Genomic DNA, 21449 nt, shown 5'->3' with positions numbered 1-21449 from the left:
ATGTGGATGTTCCTTTAGAGGACCTTTTGCTGTTCAAGAATATGACTCATAAGTGGATGTTTCTTTAGAGGACCTTTTGTTGTTCAAGAATATGGCTCATAAGTTTGAGTCCTTTCCCCCCTCCCTGCCTTATAAATATAACTAAGAGTTCTTTGCCATATATAAAGCAGGCAGTTGGTCTTGTCAAAATTCTTTTGCTAGAATTTACCAACATGACGTTTCTCATATACCTTGATGTTAATTTGCAAAGCCATTTATTTTTGGTGGAGTTTCTTATTTCAGATCTCATTGGTTAGTGTGCCTGGGTATGTTCTTCACAGAATGTGGCTATTTATGGTTACTGGTTTTGTATAAAAACATATTGTAAAAAGATCCTGTTTTTGGTTGGTTTGCACAAAACAGTAAACTGCATTCAGTTTCTGTTGTATTGAAATGTTAAGCATATAGACTGTGGCTGCTGCATCACAGCAGACTTACCAGTTAGTTTTCACAACAGATAAGAGGTTTCAAATGCACTATTTAACTGCACTACTGTTTTTGTACCTTGGAAATTTATATCTAGTTAAGTTACTAACATATTCCTGCTATTCTTCATTGACTTCTTTGTTTTCGTTTCCCCCTTCAGGCGAGATCCTTACCCTGGCCGGGTTGGCAAATTCCCTCACGCCAATGCTGAAAGGTGTGTAGAATACAAGAATCTTAGAAAGCCAACGGGCATACCAGAAGAGTATGATATTTATCTGTCTTAGGAATAGTGATTAATATTCATAGTTACCATCATTCATGAAAAGGACAGTGAACAATGGGAGGAAGTGAATAACCTTCTGTCTTTTTTCTTACCATGATAGTGTTTTTTAAGGGAGGTAACAAGCTGTAAAGGTTGATCACTTTGTATTTTACTCTAGGACTTTTCAGGTTTAGCTCCTAAGGCTTTTATGAATGGCTTAATTAATGGTATTTTATGGCATGTTCAGTATCACTGGAGTGTTTTTTCTCGTCTGCTATTAGTTTTTCACAAGAGACATTTCTTATTAATTTTTTAATTACTCCCACAGGCTTTAATATTACTGACATTGTCTTGTAATATCCTGCTATCTTTACTTGTAATAATCATATTTGCTTTTCATTCTCATAAGGTTAATGTGAAATGTTGAAAGCACGCCATTGGCAGTTCCTAGTTTTTCTAAATCTGTCCTGTATTGAGTGCCCTTTAAAGTTCTACTTACAGCATAAGTAAGGAACTCCTCCTTACTTTGGTTACAGGTTTTGCAGCTTTCCTCATTAAATTTTATATTGTATACATTTTGAGGATTTTAAAACATTATTCTACAGAACCAAAGAACAACATGTAATGAACTTGGATTGGCAGTCACATTAATTGTATTCCATAGTTTGAAAACAGATATTGCAAATACATTGTTTATATTTTAGTTGATTTGCATAACTATACTTTTATAGCAGTGCACTGTCTAATGAGTTGGCTTCAGTTCTTGTAACCAAAGGAGTTGCTCAGTTTTTAAGTCTGTCGTAGAGCCTTATTTTTTTCTTAAGGAAAGTGTGAATGTTTTATCAATATTATTGGGGGTTTGACTACTGTTTAGGGAAAATAAAGATAAACATTCAGGTACAGTATTTTATTAATAGAAAAAAATTATAGCAGTTGTATATATATTATGTATATAAATTAGAAGAAAGTTTAAATTATTTTTAAGAAAATAATTGTACTGTAATTGGATTTAACTACATAGTTAAATGTTCATGCCCAGATTAGATTTTACCGTAGGGTACATTGGTTTTATCGAGGTAAAGTTCTACCATGAAAATGGTTTCATGTCCAAGCAAGGGTGAATTATAACATTGGGAATAATGGTGCTTGTCAAAGTTAAAGATTATCACAAGAAAAAATATTGTGTTATTGCTTTTTTCCCATTTATAGGGCTAGATGTGTTCTTTCTACTTTCCTGCACACTTTCTTCTGAATTCCTAACAGATGTAGGGTGTAGTTGTTCATATAGTACTCTGCTGTGCATTTTTCTATATATAGTACAATATATAAATAAATTTAGTAGTTTAACCAGACCACTTGAGCTAAAATTTGTAACTCTCATAGGGCTGGGCTAATAGGCACTGCAAAATGCACACTTTTTTTTTTTTTTTATTTGATAATAAGCTTTAATGGAATTTTACTAATTGTGTGTGAAGTTCTTTGTCTTTTCTGTGATTTTTTGTAATGTTACTGATATTTCATTAATGCAATAACACAACCTCTGAGAAGTAGACTACAGTGAAGCAGTAGAGATGTCTTGGATATTTTGTCTCTTAATCCTGAAAATGTATTTGTAATTGATGAAGAGCCTTTATAATTATAGTTTTGTTAATGGCTAAGCACTTGCACCTGATTTTGTGCCATGTTTGCCATTTGTGTGTCTTCGACTATTCATCCTATGGCAGTAATCAGCTGATAGACAATGACTGATATTGTATTTTCAGATCCCCAAAAGATATTATTTCATCTCTTCAGTATAGTCAGTGTTTTGTGTTAATTTCTGAGCTATGATTCAAGCATTTGAAGTATTTATTGTCAGTGTAGTTCACCAAGGAGTGGGAAACTATATAACACCAGTGTCTTGTCATTAGGTATAATGGAATGTGCATTGGTAGACTAAAGGTGATTATGATATTTTAAACCTTTGAAATAGTCAACTTTTTTATATGAACTAAAGGTTTGATGTATCATAGTAATTTTATGTGTAATTTTACTACCTTCAGAATGCCAGTGAAATACTCTTTTAGTGTCAGGCTTTCTAAATCTTGAATTCTGCACACTTTTGAAATTGTTCAATCCAAAATCTAGCATTGCATATACTTTATGTTGGATTTAGAAGTAAACGTTTGGATTTAGTTCTGTACACATTATAAGGCACTCATTTTAACTGAAAATATTGCTATTAATTCCAGATTTTTCGTCTGATCTGAAACAGCATGCAGTATCTTTTTCTGCAATGGGTTCAGCTGCAGAAAAAGAGAGAGAGAAAGCAGGTAAGACTCTTTTTAAGTTATCTGCTATTGCATTTTACTATATTTGTATATTTAACTTCACTGTTCTTGTCCAACTTTGTAAAAAGTAATTGGAAAAATGTTACAGATTTATTTTCTTGTATTTTGTTTAGACTGAATGTCATCAGCTATGGCTGTATTGTGTACTCATTCTTTGCTTTTTTCTGGTATGCAACATTTTTCTCGTAAATGAACTACTCTGCTCTTTGGAAAGGGTTGGTTCTATTGTGGCATCAAATTGAGTGTTTATTGTAAAAGTTTGATGTAAAAGCCTTCAACTATTCTTGGACATATTTATTTAAATCATCGGTTTGACAATTTTTTTAAAGCAGGTATCTGAATAGTCACATATTTCAGTATCAAACACAGTGGTCCTATTTCATAAAGTGTAAATTTCTCATTCATATGGGCCGCAGAATATTAACTGCCAGTTTCTTGTCAGCTAGAATAAGATGATGTTTACTTTTTAGCCCTTGTTGAAGTCAGAAGTTACTGTACACCTCGATAGTGAAATAAAGTATAAAAAATTCAAAAGTTATTTAGCCTGATGTTCAGGACTTTATGTTTAAACCACACTGATGTAAATAGTATTGCAGTGTAGCAGCCCTGTTGTGTTTTTTTATTTTTATTTTTTAGACCACTCTCACCCTCCCATGTGGTGCAGAATAGGTTAACCCACTTTAGCATGTATGTATCCACTTCTAGATACTTGTGACTGATGTTATATAGTTTTCTCCTGTGGTGTAACTTTTTAACCACTAAAATGAGGGAATTATTTTTGCTCATGGAAAGAAATAGAATTTCCTCTCTCTCTCTCTCTCTCTCTCTCTCTCTCTCTCTCTCTCTCTCTCTCTCTCTCTCTCTCTCTCTCTCTCTCTCTCTCTCTCTCTCTCTCTCTCTCTCTCTCTCTCTCTCTCTCTCTCTCTCTCTCTCTCTCTCTCTCTCTCTTGCATTGATGCACTGATATACAGGACAGATGGCATTGAATCTCCTCTTCTCTCTCTCTCTCTCTCTCTCTCTCTCTCTCTCTCTCTCTCTCTCTCTCTCTCTCTCTCTCTCTCTCTCTCTCTCTCTCTCGTATGGTTGATATGTCACTGATGATGGTAGGATGAGTGGAGATCAGAACAGGTGATGTAGTAGCTCTCCTCTTATTCTTTGTCTGATTCTTGCTACGGGAGCGAAAGTTGGAATTAATAAAATTTTTTATTATTATTATTCAAAAGATGAACCCTATTCTTAATGAACAAGCCTGAAGGGCCTGAATAAGCCATCTCTCCTTTATGGGAGTGAAGTGTGGATGGTAAATGTAAATGGCGAATAACTGAAAGTAGTTGAGAGTGGTTACTTGTTCAGTGTATATGCAGAGTAACAAGTGTTGATTGGTTTGCCCACACGAAGATAATGAAGGGTATGGTAAAAGTATTCCCGCTGAGAAAATCAGATAAGTCCCAGAAATCTCAGATTTCAGACAAGGATGTAGGGGCTGTATAAAAAACCTTTTTACTAGGTTTTTATTTCCTTTTGATAGTTCTTTAACTTTTTTTTATTGAAACTTTTATCCACAGTGTCTGTAGGATTTTTATTTAGTTCTTAGTATATATTTTCATCAGTCAAAAAATTTTATTTAAAATTGAGTAAAAAAATTTTATTTAAAATTATTAGTGCATCAGATTTGTCAGTTTGGAATGCCTAATATGTAGAAGTAATAATAGTTTTAGATATAGTATGTACAGAAAACCTACCAATATTTCTGACTGTTTATGTTTTTATTCTGGCCAAAGCAATTAAATAAAGAAATATGTTTTCACATCCATGTTTTTAAGAGCATTATATATATTGTAGATGAAATAGATTAATTAGGAATACAGACAAGAAATGAAAATATTCTGATTCTGCATTAGGCAATTCATTAAGTGGCAAAAGGACATTTTATGATAACAGCAGAGAAACTTCAACACACAAATCCTGCTTGTACTTGCACTAGCATGTACAGTAGTAATGATTTCAGAGACATTCCTTGTCTCCTTGAAAACTTTGGTGTCAATGTAGCATTTGAGAACAACAGTGGAATGAAGCAAGCTCTCGTAAAGAACTGGCTGTACTGAAGGATGTGCACATCAAATCCCATGTAAGTCATGTGACAACTTTTATGTTGGTCAGACTGGAAAATCATTGAAAAAGAAAATAGATCAGTGTAAAAATGTGTAAGATATATACGGGAGAACAGTGCAACATTCATTCATGTTAGTGACATCAGTCATGCCAGCATCTGGACACTAGTCAAAAAGATAGTTTATCGCAATAATATACTAGAAAGAAATATTATTGAATCCATTTTTATAAAAGAGAGCTTTTGCAAGAATATATTAGTCAGAGAACATATAAACCCAATCTTTTTATTTCAAAAGAAATATGTAAAATATATAGATTTTTATAGAAGTTGGTGTACTGGGCCTAGACCAAAGATTGGCCTCACCTGCACAGGTAAACAAGATATGTAAATCGAATACACGCACAGACTTAAATACAAATGAGTTTACTACTCTTCCCTCCCTTTTCCACTTATCAGGTGAGAATAATTTTTACAGCTGTCTGTATGTTCATTTGCACTGTCCCTTTAGCGTACGTATTATAAATTTCTACTTCTATGTCTCTGCCCTTTTGAAGATGTCTTATACTAAAGATGAAACATCAGTAGATATACGTGATGTGTTCAAATATAAACATTGATGCTGAAGAGGAGGTCATATGTATATGAACTGTCTGTAAAAATCTTGTAAAATCCTGGAACTTGAGATTTTATTCATTTTAGTTACTTAATTTTTTTTAGTTTTGATTCTTTACCTTAAAGGGCATTATAGTTGCTTGCTTTAGGTGCTCGTCAATGTCCTAATTTGTACAGATTTGTTGACCTACAGCAGGGTTGACGTATGAAAATGCTGAATTTTAATGTTGCTGTAGCTGAGATTCAAATCATGGGACCATGTTGAGAGTATATATTATATTTTAAATTCTAATTAAAAATTTGTTTGTTTCACTGCACTTATGCAATTTTTTTTTTTTTCACTTTCATTCAGTTTTCTGTATCCTGAACCTACGCATTCATTGTTTGCAACACCTTGCTTTGAGTCTTGAGAGCATAAAGTGACATATTTGAAATCTGCTTCTGTGAATTTTCCCATTTTAAAGCATCCATTTTGTTTGATCATCTGAAATTTGACCATTTATTTTTTTTTATCTCTTAAATGACTGATTTGCATGCTGTCCTAAATTCATCGGGCCATTTGTGAAAACCTTGTTGCAGAGCTTCTTCGCTTGCGATTGTCTCAAGTTGAAGCAGAGCTGAAAGAAAAAACAGAGAGGTACAATAGGGAACTCTCCGGTCTCACAAATGAGAATGCGGCACTTAAAGGAAAAGTTGAGACTAATGGTTAGTTTTTCGTTGTGCAAGTATTGAGATAACAGTATGTTGGGGAAAAGTTTCTTTGGTCTTTTGTTTTTGGGAACTCTTTTGGCTCGGTTGCTTACTAACAATTAGGTACAGTAATGTCTGAAACACAGCTCTCTGATTTTGTGTTATCAGTTCTCATTGTCTTTACAAGTACTTGAAAGGATGGTGAGAAATGCAGTAAGGGGTGGAATTGAACAGAGGACATTTGAAAGCGAAATTATATTCAACATCATTTCTTAAAGTTTATATTTTTTCTCCTATCCTTCATTTACTGCTTTTCTTTTGTTCTTTCATGGTCTGTACATATATATTTTGTATAATCTCTTTTCGTGATCGTCTAAGTCTGTTTACCCTGCTAGTTTCTGTTATTACAAGTTAAATGTTGTTTGCAATTTTCATCGTAATAGAGGAGGATTATTCTGAAGTGTTTAACAAGACCTCTGAGTTATGTAGACACTCAGGAACTCGCCTGAAGGATTTGTTCATCTCTGAAATCTGAAAATTGTAGTAAGACAAAGGTCAATAAGTGGGAATAGACTAAATTGAATGAGTGAATAACACAGGCAGAAAGTAAGGAGCTTCTAACCAAAAATATGGTACAAAAACCTGGAGTATGGTTTCCAGTATGCCACAAAAGACATACAGTAAGACTCTTCTCCCAACAGAGAATTATACTTTATACCTCTTTGTTTTGAGGAGGTTAAAAAAGTGAAGGTAAAGGCTATAGAAAAAAAGGTGGTCATTTCAATAGCTCTTATTGTTTTCGTATTAGGACGATTTTATTGTCAATGAAGAACTATGGCAAAATCATTTTACAATGATGACATGTCATACTACTAGAAATGTTGATACTAGTTAAGTTACAACCAGCAGTTACTCAGTATGAATGGTACAGATGGCTGTATGCAGTCGTGGCTGTGATGCCTTTATTTCCTCTTCTTCAGTACAGGATGATTGCCTAATATATGCAGCATTTAACTTTCTTAAATTCACTTTTATATATAATAAATTCTGGTTATAAGGAAAAAAAAGAAATCTGTCATAAAGATGAATCACCAATTATGGTGAACATGTGTCCAAGAGATTGGTTCCCTTGCTCCATCTCTTCAAAAAGAGTGGCCCAATTATGAGGTCTTTTTCTAAGTGAAAAACAAATATTTACCTTAGATACAATATTTCCATGTTCTTCAAGGTCCGTGGACATTTCAGTGCTCCATGTATGGTAATGATTTGTGTTGGCCTTATTGCTTGTGTTCAGTGTTCCTTTAACAGAGGACCATAAGTTGTCAATAAGTAAATCATTATTGTCATGATTTTCATTGAACTGGTGACAGAAATTCAGCTGTATGTATTTGTTTGTGTGTGTTGTGTGGTAATCCCTTTAGATTATGTAACACCTTGTTATTGTGACTCATATTCGTCTTCTGTCTGTTTTTTTTTTTGTCAGTTTGTTTGTACACAAGTCTGAATTTAGCCATAACTTTTGAACAACAGGAGAGACTTCGTATTTTGGATGCATCCCTCCCTTGTGAAGCCCTTTCAGATGACACCATAGTCTGTATACTGTACTAACAATAGCTCCCACACTTACGTTGTCATCACAGCTTCTTATGTGGTTGAAGGGATTTCAGTAAAATTTGCAGACAAGTAGCTTGTCATGCATAGGTGTGGATGAAGAGTGAGTGTCTACTTGTCTCTCCATGTCTATTTGTCATTGTGCATGTCACTACAACTCCTACATGCTTAAAGGGGTTTCAGTCAGAGATGGTACAGAAATAGCACCTTCATGCATGCCCTTAAGGTAGGTCAACCATATGGTAGCCTGATTTCATAAACTGTGTTGTGTAATGTAGAGAGTACTACAGATTCTTAGTAGCCAACCTTACTTTCTGCCTTTCACTCCATTGTTTCCATTTTGGTCTCCCACCAGGCTGTACGACTTCTCTTTAAACTAACATTGGCCAGTTTTCTCATCGTAAAGAGCGGGTTCATCCTTTGGGTAACCCCCAGAGTGTAGAGATGTGACTCGTGTATCTTGTTAAACTACTTCGTACTAGTACGCGTTGTAAGTAACAAAATATTGCAGGTTAAGTATTCCTTTATTAAGGAATTGTGATTGAAAGGATATTTTATGTTGAAAAGCAATTTTGCAACTACTGTAGCAAGTCCTTGACTGGGTGTCAGTCACATTTTTTTTTTATAGATCTAAACCTGAGTTGTTGGATGTACAGTATTTTTTGGCTTGGAAACAAATAAAAATAGGAAAGAAGAGTAAATAAAAAGCATAACCTGTATACCTGGCTTTACATAGTGAAAGAGGGCTGTTCCTTTAGTGAAACTATTTGATTATTATTCAGAAGATAAACCCCTGTTAATATGGAACAAGCCTACAGGGGGCCATTGACTTGAAATTCAAGTGTTCAAAGAATATGCAATTCATTATGAGTCCTCTAGATATTTAAGCCCCTTTTGGCATTTCTCATTGTGCTAAGATGTAAATATTGAGTTTTTAAATGAAGAAGGCTGTGTGTGTGGGCTTTTGTACTGTACATGCTTTTTAAATCCACTTACACAGGTATTGTATATACACAGATATTGTAGTATACCTGTGCTTCGGTTGTAGTGCCACCTGAGACTGGAAATTAGTAAACCTTGCATTGTGTTTTGCTCTGTTTCGTATATTTAATTTTATAAGGTTTTATATCTAATGTGTTGTTTTAACCAAATGGTAAAGGTTAGAAAGGATGATTTTGTAACGGAAACAGATGATTGGTCAAGCTCCCTCATTCTTCATAGCTGTTTTTAGAGATGTAGGTGATAAAAGTTCAGAAGAAGTAGATGTAGTGATCACTTGTATGGGATGAAAAAACTTGGAAGTTATACATACTCAATGAATTGTTTTCCCCTTCATCTGTACATTGATGGATAGAAATTAGTGGAAAAAAATGGATTTTTTTCCCATTGTAGATTTGTTTTCACAGACTTTGGTTATTGCTTCTAAGTGCAGTTTTCTGCATTTATTGTTGAAGTAAAGAGGGCTATTGTTCCAATAGTTTTGTTTATTATTGCACACTGTATAATACTACTGTGAGTCGTGAGGTAGAACCTTTGAAAGTTTAATGGTTAGAGTTTTAGGGTATGTCGTACTGCAGTGGTAAAGCGTGCACTTTCAACTTACTTTAATTGATGCTCTGTGTAAGCATGAATCAAGTGTTGCTTATCCATGTCATATCTGGTATTTTCTGCAGTAATATACGGTTAATAACCTCTGGAGATATTGCTGATAACAAATGATATCATGCAGATATTCCTGAGATTCTGATGACGTCTTGGAAAAATAGAAAATAGAAGTTAACCAGGAGATATTTTGACAGGGTTAATATTGGGATAATGCCAGGAGAAGGATGAGGATTGTTTAACTCTTCCCCTATGCAAGCAGGTTTATCTCAGCTATGAACAACTGTTGAAGTATCAGTCTTGGCCCCCTGACTCATAAGGACTTTTCTGGGCCTTAAAGACATTCACGGATACTCATGGGTGTTTGCAGCTTGCGCACGTACACGATTGATGGGGTAGTCAAGAAAAGACTTACTTTTTGTGAGACAAAATTGTTTCATACAAACTCGTCTAATATAAGGAGTGTTCCCTCTTCCACCATGAATCTTGCAGACTTTTTCCCAGTTTATATGAAAAGTGAGGAGGGTTATTAATGGTATTGGAGCATCCAGTTGCTACTTACACCGTCAAGCAACCACATTCCTTATGTCTGTTAGACAAAAGGCTATTGAGTTTGTGTATATCACATTGAAGGTGGATACTTAACCCGTTGAATTTATTAGAAAAACTAGTATTTTGTACAATTCAGTATTTCATGACGAGTATTTCAGTATAAGGTGTATGTATTTTTTATAGTCGTTTCTGTAGGTGGGAGATTGATGTGCTTCATTTAGCAACTGTATAATATTAACATGCCCACGTACAGATCTATTGTCCCAGCACTCATTTATTTCCAAGACAGCCTTAATGTTAATGTTTCCCTTTATAAGAGTGAGTTGTAATACTTTACCCAAACATTATTCCTTCACTGCATCTGTTGCGCCTAGTTTGCATAACCCAAGTTTTCTTTCTTTCTGTGCGTTCTCTAGTGTCGACATGACTCGGTGGAATGCTGTTGCCTTACTCAATAAGTAATAGGTTGCTTTGATAAAAGAACTATGATTTAACTTGTGTTTTCGGTTTCCGAGTCATTTATTTTGCTTTTAGTGTAGTAAACCCATTAAGAGCTAGATGCCTTTTAACAAAGTTGTAAATTTTAACATTTGGAGTAGTTTTTTAATAACCAAAAGCATGCAAGTTGGCACAAATTACAATCTGTAGTTTTATTGTTTCACTTTGCAGAGGTTTATGTACTCAAATTAACTGGTCTTGATAAGTTTAAGTAGTAGTTGATCCTGGAAGAAAATTTTCTAAATTCTTTGTTAGCCTGAGTGAAAAATTGTGTTGCTCTGTAGTTAGTTTTACTCATGATTCTTCTTAGTAACTTTCTGTTGAAATTCAATACATGACAATAAGGGTTGGTTGCTTTCATTAGATTATTCTTGTGCTCGTCTAATGGTAAAGTTTTTAAACGTTGTCAAGTCTTGTAGAATTGTTGTGTAGTATAAGTTATATAGGGATTCAGCTTTGTTGACTTTCATTTCTCAGGAGAGAACTTTGTATTAACACAGCTTATTGTCTTAAGCTGCTGCTGTAAATGAACTTCAGGAACGGAAAGCAGTTCTTGAACGTGAAATTTCGAGTTTGCTGAAAGAAAATGGTGGCCTTAAAGCATCACTCAGTAAAGAGGGTCAGTATATAGATTAACGGCTTATTAACATCATGCTGCTTGCATGCCACTTGTTAACACCGTTGCTACGAAGTGCTGAGATTTTGTTACATAGGTATTATGACGTTATATAAACACAGTAACCTATTTTATGTTGAGGCAGATTGCATCCTTTTTTAAAAGTTTTATTTTATGTTAGAATTTTTACCAATTTTTCCCACATAAAGTATCGCATCTTAGTAACCAGACCTTACCAGTATTTGAAAAGCAGAGCATCTCGAGCTTTGGATATTCCATACGGTGAGGACCAAACCAAGTGCCGTTAGAAAACATGCCATCATCATGATGTCATCAGCACATTTCTTCAAGTCTTAGAGTCTGATGACTTTCTTGTTATTTTCACATCTCTTTCATCTCTTTATTTTATTTCTTTGCATGGTCTTAGTGTTTTAGTAATTTATTTTCGAAAGCCATGCATCATTTAGTATCTACAATGATTTTGGATTTATTTAAGCTGTGTAATTGTCAGGAAGTCATGTATTTGTTTTATCACCTGGTTTCCACTGTTTTGAGAAAGATTGCCCTTAAAGGTATCCCGTTTTCCTCTTTTTATTGTTTAACTTTTTGCCTGTTTATACATATTATGTTTAGCATCTGCATATATTATGTTTAGCATCTGCATTTGTACCAGGCTACATTTGCTATTCTGCACTTCCTTGCTCTGTAGATTTTCATATGGTCAATCATTGAGATTTGTATAGTACAGTAAGCTAATTGGGGTGATAGTTTGTACCTCATATAAACACATGGATTTGATGTTCAGATCTTCATACGGTCACTAAGTGAGGATTAACACTTCTTAAAAGCATGTTTTATTGATTATGCAGTTGGCTTCTACCATTTTCATATGGTAGGCCATGAACTGCCAATTTTCTTTGGAGGAGTTTATCCTCCTTAGCAATCTCCAGTTGTTATAGAAGCAACACTCAAAAGCAAGGAATTATATATGGTAATTATGATGTGTTTTACTGATTTTAGTATTCTTTCTTTTTAGTTATAAGCTTTTTATATTTTTTTCTTTTATAAGACATGAAACATTAAACATAGAAGCTATTTGCTTTAGTAAAACTCGTGAATGACAGAGTTGAGCTGTAACCTAGAAAAATAAGATTGCACATTGTATGGCAAGTAGTTAATCTCTTTTGTTTGCTAACATAATCTGGTGCCTCTTTGTACTTGAGGTCTTCAGTAACATGAAAACAAAACCTGTGGATCTTCTTATCAATAAATTAAAAGATGATAACCATCTTGTAAACTCTTGGAGATATTCCAGACACATGAAATGTTTACTGTATATACATCTTACTTATCATTCTTGTTATATTGTAAGTTAAGGATGCATTTAATTGTTAAGGACATAGTCATTAGTTTATCAGAGTTTAGTCATATTTGATGAACTTCAAGAATTGGTGTCAATCACAGGCTGTACTGATAAAATGGTCATCAACAAGATTAGAGATCACTGCAAGTTATAAAAGATTTCATGAACGGCACTTTTGGGTCCTGTTTGCATCTTGGTGAAGTTCATCATGAGCTGTTGAGTGATGCATTTCTCAGCAACGTAATAACTGTAAAGATGGCATTAGTGGTGCCCCTTACTTCTGCATGTGGAATGACTGAACTTTCTGTAGTGCGTGAACAGCCCTCTCCAGGTGTGGAGTTTGACCTTACTCAACCTCTTGGCCTCAGACTTCAGTCAAAAGATTTATGACTCATAGAAGTGTAGTTGTGTATTGACATGTTTCACCATTCCTACATTAACAACTTTTATGTTAACTTTGAGAAAATGGTGCCCTCATTAAAAGCTGTTTGAAAAAGACAGCGCATTTGCCCAAATGCTCTTGTCTTTCTGTCATGACATTTACTGTATTCATGAAAGGCCCATTCTTCATTGATGCAGTCTTTTAATGTACATAATTCATGTATAGAATATGCAGCTCAGTTCATTATTATTGCTAGTTGAAGCATATACAGTATGTAACCATATTGATTGTTTTGAATTTGCTTAAAACCTGTATTGTCAGGTTTAGTTGGTAAAAATTTACTTGAATTCGTGCTGGTTTATATATATTAAATATAGTGCAGTACATAAGTATTCATTTACATATGGTTCTCTCTCTCTCTCTCTCTCTCTCTCTCTCTCTCTCTCTCTCTCTCTCTCTCTACACAGCATGCATGCTGTGTGAATTAGAGCTTAATACATCTGCTATTGGTATATAGAATGTTTCATAATCTTTGTCTCTTTGGCTACAGTTGTATTGATTTGCCATCCATTTTTCTTCCAGAGCACCACAGAATTTGATCCTATATTTGTTGATTGTGAAATGTTTGCCTCTGTTACTGGTAACGCAAAATAACAGTCACATCCTTTTCTCCTCAGAAAATATCCGAGAAAAGTACGAAGGATTGCAGGAGGAGCTGATGCAGGTGCAGCTTAAATATCAAAAGGAAGTGGAGAGGCTGGAGAAGGAAAACAAAGAGCTGCGTAAATCACTAATGCTCAAGGCTGGTGACACTATAGGTCAAAGGAAAATAAAAAAGTCCCTTATAGACATGTACAGCGAAGTTCTGGATGAACTCTGTGATTATGACAGCAGTTACGACACTCAGGACCACTTGCCAAGGGTGGTGGTTGTTGGGGATCAAAGTTCAGGGAAGACTTCAGTGTTGGAGATGGTAGCACAGGTAACTTGTTGTCATTTATTGTATGATCGTTTCACACACTTCATTGGAATGTAAATGATAGGTGATATATTCAAGTACTTTTATCACATCACCATGACTTTTTTATATTTATAAACATTAAGCTACAAATCTTGTTTAATATCCAAATCATTCTGCCTTGGGAATAATAAAGAAGGGGAATTATAATGGGTAAGTGGTAGTCACTTGATGGATTCCAGCCACCTACAGCATCTACCCAAGACTTCAGTGACAAGTTCCCTTACCACTGGACTGTCAGTGGTAAGACAACTTGTCACTGAAGACAGAAGTAGTAGTAGTTGGCGATTTAAATCGACTGGGTGACTACCACTTATCAGTTATAATTCCCATTTGGTTTTATTTCCAAGGTACAGCAAATTGGATATTAAACAACATTTACAGCTTAATGTTTGTGATTACTCTTATATGTGAAGTATTGTTTTGAAAGATTTTATTATTTAATTCATGAAAATTCATGCTGAATTTGCATTATTATGTGATTGTTTAGTGTCATTCATGTACGTCAAAACTTTTCAGGCCAGGATCTTTCCTCGTGGTGCTGGAGAGATGATGACTAGGGCTCCTGTAATGGTCACATTAAGTGAGGGTCCATATCACATTGCATCATTCAAAGATTCAACTAGAGAATTTGATCTTACTAAAGAGTCAGAGTTAGCAGAATTGAGAAAGGAGGTGAGTTGTGTATTTGAATTTGTTATTCGAACAGAGTGAAGTTATGGACTGTATATTTTTACTATATTGTGGTTAAAAGAACTGATGTTTAGTCTATGTTTTATAAATAAATATTTTTCAGAATAAATTTCTTATGTGATGCAAAACTGACAACTTAATGAGACATTGACAAAACCTTTCCATTTTTGCCCTTGTGAGAGCTTATCAGTCTTAGCATTAAAATAAGGATTATTCTTTTGAACCCAGTCACTGATTTATCACATTGTTTCTTAAACTATACTTTTATTAATAGGCTTTTATTAGTGTATCAGTTGGTGGGAATTTACAACTTTTTCTCTGGTGTATGTACAGTATATACAGTAAAGTCCCAGTTATCCAATGTTTAGCTATCAGGAAGCTGTCATATTGGAGATTTTGATAAAGTGTATGCAGATCCCTTGGAAGAACTGACAGTGAATACAAATGTTTATTCCAGGTTGAGTTGAGAATGAGGAACAGTGTACGATCAGGAAGAACAGTTAGTCATGAGGTCATATCCATGAGTGTCAAAGGACCTGGTCTTCAAAGAATGGTTCTGGTTGACTTGCCTGGGATTATAAGTGTATGTGACTCATAAATTATTCAAGAATTTTAGATGTATTATTGCAGTGACATACTTTGTTGACATTATTCACTTATCCAGATTATGACAATGTCTAACAGTCACCTTAAATATAAGGTTTTTGAAATGAAATCTACAGTTGTACATAGATTAAGAAAAATAGTACTCTTTTGACAAGTTTGTAACATTACTCTCCAGGATTATTGATGAAAGCAGTAGTGAAGTTCTATAATATTTTGATTTCAGACGGTGACCGCAGACCTTGCAGCTGATACTCGTGATGCTATCCGAGCAATATCACAACAGTACATGTCTAACCCCAACGCAATTATCTTGTGTATCCAAGATGGATCAGTTGATGCTGAACGGTCCAATGTTACAGACCTGGTTAGCCAGATGGATCCTCAGGGGAAGAGAACCATCTTTGTTTTGACAAAGGTGGATCTTGCTGAAGAGAACTTAGCTAATCCTGATAGGGTAAGATCATTCAGAGTACATTATTATTAGTTTTATTTTCATTTGTGTTATTTTATAAGGCTTCACACACTTAAGAATTTTTCATTGAATATATATTGGAATGCATATTTAAGGTTTATTGTACTGTCTTAGTATAGGAATGGATGTGATAATGTTGGTAAAAGTGACACCAATTAAAATTCTGTTCAGAAGAAATAATTTTATAATTTTCTCGATAAAAGTGATGCATATCTCCCAATACTTGTATTACATTTATAGATTAGGAAGATCCTGTCAGGGAAGCTGTTTCCTATGAAGGCCTTAGGATACTTTGCAGTGGTCACTGGTAGAGGGAGCAAAGAAGATTCTATTCAAGAAATAAAGGACTATGAAGAATCCTTTTTCAGAACTTCAAAAATATTCAAGTAAGAACTCGCTTATCAGTCACCGTAATATTAGCATTGTTCTGCTGTAATAAAGCATAACATGGGTACTCTACACTATCATTTAATTTCATTGGTTTATTTTTAGCATAGTTTAAAAAAGCTGTCTTAAAGAACAGCACAGTAACTAAGTAAAATTCCATGCCAGTGTGTACTTTTTGTGTCAGTAGATACTTTTTTAATGTTTAAACCTTTTGGCTATACTAGCCTGATGTTTTGTTCAATAAATTGCTTGGAGGTAATCATGAAATCCAAGTTATTGCTGTAATGATCAATTTCATTGTAATTATAATATGAAATAAGTCTAAAACATTAGCTAAACTTTGTTTAATAATTCATAACATTTTGGAGTTAGCCTATGTCCTTTTTTGCTAGCAACTTCAATAATTTTTTTTTACAAAATCCTGTAAGATTTCTAATTTTTATTTTACAGAGGTGGTGTTATTAATAGTCATCAGTGTACAACGAGGAATTTAAGCTTTGCGGTATCTGAATGCTTCTGGAAGATGGTACGAGACACTGTGGAGCAACAAGCAGATGCTTTTAAGGCAACACGCTTCAATCTGGAAACAGAGTGGAAGAATAATTTTCCAAGGTAATGCTTCTAATGGTTTCATTGGTTTTATAGTGTGTTGTACATGTGATGGTGAAAGGGGCACAGGTGATAATGATGCTTTCATGATGAAATGTTCGTTAGTGTCATCTACATTCTTGGTGTGCCGCACATTGTTTGCATTTTGGAACTTTATGGATTTTTTTATATCTTGAATACTGGTGTTATTTACTTGTTCATCATGGAAGCACACACTTTTACAGCTTGTTACTAAAAAGGGTGACAACTGTAACCTTTCATAACAGTCCTATTGTTCAAAACTAGTCAATTATCACCTTCTAAGATGTTTGACATACCACAGCTATTGCTTAAAGTATCATTGATTTATCCTTATTATCATTAAATTAGGGTTTTAAGTTTTCTCTTTATGGTGTTAGATGTGTTATCTCCACTCTATCCTTTCTTGTGCACTTTTTGCCTTGTCTTTTACCCTTTCCATTTTTGGGCTATTCTGCTGGTCTTCATCCTGCTACTTTCTTATCTTCTGTCAACACTGGTAATCAGCAGTCTTCATATTTCATGGTTTGACGTCTTCTGCTTCTGAGTTTGAAATTTTCTTTTTGCTCTGATTTTCTTATTCATATATCGTCATCTTTTGAGAGGGAGGTCTGTTGCATCTGTTGGACCGAAGCCCCTAGTATATCCTTATTCTGTTTAGTTTTTCTCTATTGTAATGTGGGCTGTACCTAATAAGAGTTGTACTTTTTATCTACTGTACATTGAAACAAATAGAATCTGAAAACAGAGTTAGCATAAATTTACATAATATATAGCAAATTCATGCATTATTTATCTGAAAGTTATTGTATTCTGTTTCAGAACTAGGGAGCTAGACCGTGATGAGCTGTTTGAGAAAGCACGTGGAGAAATTCTAGATGAAGTTGTGAATCTCTCCCAGGTGTCCCCTAAACAGTGGGAAGATGCTCTGTCAAAAAAACTGTGGGAAAAAATGGCCACGCATATATTTGAAAACATTTACCTTCCAGCAGCGCAAACTGAAAACTCAGGTAAAGCACTGAATAATATTTACTCACTGAAGAGTGGATAAACTTTAGAATACATTAAAGAAAATTCATAAGATGCCTTGTGTTATGTAGTAAGCAGATTGGATATTTTAATAAGCAACAGAATATCATTACTTTTTCAGTAGGAAAGTCTTTTTAAGTGGTAGTTTTTGAGAAATTTAGTCATTAATTTTGTTTTAACACATACAACTTACCTGTTAGTTACATATAGCTTTAGTCTTTGACGTCACGGCAAAATTTCAAAACGCGCGGCAGCGCCAGTCCGAAATATCGGGTGATCGCCTTACCTGCCCTCTGTCGGGGTACTAGAACTATTCCAACATGCTTCAGAATAATTTTTGCCCGTCACGCCGGCGACATTGTTGTCGGTACTTGAGCGAAATTTCATTGTATCTGCCTACATCGAGCTGTTTTCACTTGGTGAAGTACTCTCTTGTTGGTTTGCGGTTTGCCAGTTATTTGTCACCTATTTAGTCAGGTTTTCTGATAATTATGTCAGATTCTGGGTCTTATACCTTTAGGTATGCAGCAAAGGCTGTAAGACGAGGTTGGTCAAGGCTTAGTCTTGATCCTCATTCAATTTGTGTGGCTTGTAGAGGTCAGGAATGTTCATATGAGAGAAGTGTGATGAATGTGTCAGTATGACTGAAAAAGATTGGAAGGCTCTATCTAAGTATGTAAAGAAGCTTGAGAAAGATAGAGCCAGGAAAGCTTTAGCTAAGTTCTTCTCTCTCTCCAGAAACCGGAATCTCCCTTAGCTATGCAGGAAACTTCTATTAATATCCCGTGGCTACTAATATTCCTATTCCTGACTCTGATATCCCTGAACCCGTTATCGTGTCTGAGTATCAAGTCCAGATGGACGCCAGATTTAACCTTATTGTGGGCGCCATGGAGGATATTGGCGTTAACGCGGAAATCCTTCATGAGCGTATGGATTCTTTCCAAAATATTGTGAATAATTTAAGTGCAGTGCAAAGTGTTAGTGTGGTGGAAGAGGTGGTTGCTCGGCCTACTCGTTCTCCTAGACCTAAGCCTCTGTCAAGCCCCTGCTCCTGGGAGAAGACATGCTGAAAGTCCAAGGGAGGCGAGTGGGGTCTGCTCACCAGCAGTCGCCTCTAACAGTCCTGTTGTTTCAGGCTGTTTCAGAGCGCCTGCTGGAAAGGCGACTCCAAGGAAGTGTCTTTCTTCAAGCTCCAGTGATTAAGCCTGCAGAGGCTGGAGATTTCCTGACGAGTCTAGACCATTGAAGAGGTCCAGGAATCTTTCGCCTTCAGCGGTTCAGAAGAAGAAGCCATTTCGCTTATCTCAGCCTTCCTGTAGTTTTTTGGGAGAGTCCGGAGAGATTTTCGTCGTCTGAAGAATCTTCTCCCAGGCGCAAGGCTCATGTCAAGAGGTATAAGACTTCCCATTCGGTGTTGCCCAGCGTTCCCGGTGTTTCTCCTTTGGTTTCACGTAAACCTTTATTGTGCTTCTGCGCCTCTTTCCTCATCACGATCCTGGCTCTACTGATCATCGCCTCAGTTGATCCTCGTCTACTCATGACTTTCGGTGCGATGCACAAGAAAATTGGAAGCATTCTTGGCGGGCTCGAAGGCCTGGTTCTTCCAGCAAAGCCTTCTGAAGTGTATTTGATGCCTCCTCCTTCGTCTCGAGCTCGAGCGCCCAGTGCGAAAGCTCCTCCTCGATCTGTGTCTTGATCCTCCTTGGTTCAGGCTCAGGATCAGGCTCTTACGCCTAGTCAGGCTCAGGCGCCCCTCAAGATTTAGCGCCTCTCCAGGCTCAAGCGCCTCAGGTAGCGCCTGGTGAGGCGCCATCCCAGGCTCCTTTGTGGCGCCAGTTCAGGCTCCTCTTGTGGCGCAGGCTCCTCTTGTGGCGCCAGTTCAGGCTCCTCTACTCAGGCGGCCTCCTCAAGCTCTTATTCAGGCTCAGGCTCCTCGTCAAGCTCTTATTCAGGCCCCACTCTTCCTTCACAGGATGTGTGTGTGCAAGCGGAAAGGTTTTCTCCTATTTAATCTGAGGAAGAAGTTGTGGAAGAGTTTCCTGTAGACGAACAGACTCCTCTCGCGGATTACAAAAGCTTCTTGCTTTATTGATAATTTTCCTGAGGATTTTGCACCTCGGCCCCAGCTTCCCCTCTCTCAGTACGCAAGAGACTCAAACCTCCTACCTCTTCCTTTATGAAGTTAGTGCTTTCTATTTCAGCTAAGAAGGCATTAAAGAAAATGAACTCTGGTTGGAAGACAAGCGTGATCAGGGGAAAACCACTTTCTGCTTCCCTCCTTCCAAGCTTTCTACTAAGACATATTTCTTTCCACACTGGGGAAGTTTTTCTCTGGGAGCTTCTGCCTCCTCTCAGGGAGACTTCTCAGTCGTTGATTCTACCCGTCGTTCTCCGATGAACTCGGCTCGATTTTCTTCTCTCCTTCAGAGTTGGACCACCTTTGAAGAACGTTTTCCGAGTTTTGGAAGTCATCAGTTTTATGGACTGACTATTGGCGCTTGGGTAGGGAAGGTAAAGTCTTTTGGTCTTTCCGAAGCGCATTTCGATGATTTCTCTGTTATGTCCTGCTTAGATAAAGGGATTCGTGACGGTGCGCCTGAGTTAGCCTCATCTTCACGTTAGAGTTCTTAGAAGCGACAACTTTGGTGCTCTTTTTGTCGCTCGTGGAGTTTCTAGGACTCAAAGATCGGCTCTTCTTTTCGCACCTCTGGATAAGAAGTACCTTTTCCTCAAGAACTTGTGGCATGTCGAAAATCCACTTACCAGAAGTCCACACAGGACCTTTTGGCGCAATCCTCTCGTGAACCAAAGCTCTCAACCTTCTCTGCCAGCGCAAACTCGTCCTCTAGTTAATCAAAATAGGCCCTTTCGTGGCAGGCCCTCACCCGCATACAGGATCTAGTTTCCAGGCAAAGCAAGATTTGTCTCCAGGGCTATCAAACCTCAATTAAAAAAGTGATCTGCATGTCCTCCATGCACTAGTAGGAGCCAGACTTCAGCAGTTCTGGCAAATTTGGGAGGAGATCGGAGCGGACCAGTGACCACGTCCGTGCTAAAGGAAGGATATTCTATCCCTTCCTCAAGAGGGCCCTCTTGCAACAGAACCTTTAGCTTTGACAGCATATTCCAGCAACTAGAGAAATGCTCGGTTCTGAGTGCTGGAAGTAGACTCATGCTTTTAAAAGGAGCGATAGAGATCGTGGAAGAAGTCAACTCTCCAGGCTTTTACAACCGTCTTTTTCTTGTTCCAAAGGCCTCAGGCGGGTGGAGACCAGTCCTGGACGTGAGTTCTCTCAACCTTTCGTGGAGAAACCAGTTTCTCGATGGAGACGATGCAAATCCGCCCTCAATTCTCTTCGTCCGGGGGATTGATGGTCTCAATAGATCTGCAGGACGCTTACTTTCACATTCGATCCATCCGCGTCCAGGAAGTTTCTTCGCTTCCGTTTTCCAGGAGAAGACTTATCAGTTCAGGACTCTGTGCTTTGGTCTGTCCACAGCCCCCTCAAGTATTCACA

The 21449-nt window shown here is 36.5% G+C and overlaps 1 protein-coding gene across 1 annotated transcript in view; it reads left to right on the top strand.

Moving 5' to 3' along the window:
• The window catches only part of Opa1 (Opa1 mitochondrial dynamin like GTPase), a 40263-nt gene that overhangs the window by 6460 nt on the left and 12354 nt on the right, over positions 1-21449 (top strand). The window contains 11 exon segments of the mRNA XM_067119332.1: positions 626-679; positions 2959-3039; positions 6362-6487; positions 11250-11354; positions 13774-14078; positions 14634-14789; positions 15265-15390; positions 15637-15867; positions 16126-16271; positions 16723-16884; positions 17722-17909. Coding sequence (XP_066975433.1) covers positions 626-679; positions 2959-3039; positions 6362-6487; positions 11250-11354; positions 13774-14078; positions 14634-14789; positions 15265-15390; positions 15637-15867; positions 16126-16271; positions 16723-16884; positions 17722-17909 — 1680 coding nt within the window.

Source organism: Macrobrachium rosenbergii, chromosome 17 (assembly GCF_040412425.1).
Source record: "Macrobrachium rosenbergii isolate ZJJX-2024 chromosome 17, ASM4041242v1, whole genome shotgun sequence".
Classification (NCBI taxonomy): Eukaryota; Metazoa; Arthropoda; class Malacostraca; order Decapoda; family Palaemonidae; genus Macrobrachium; species Macrobrachium rosenbergii.
The sequence above is the reverse complement of the archived record's forward strand: the minus strand, read 5'-3'. Positions and strand labels throughout refer to the sequence as shown.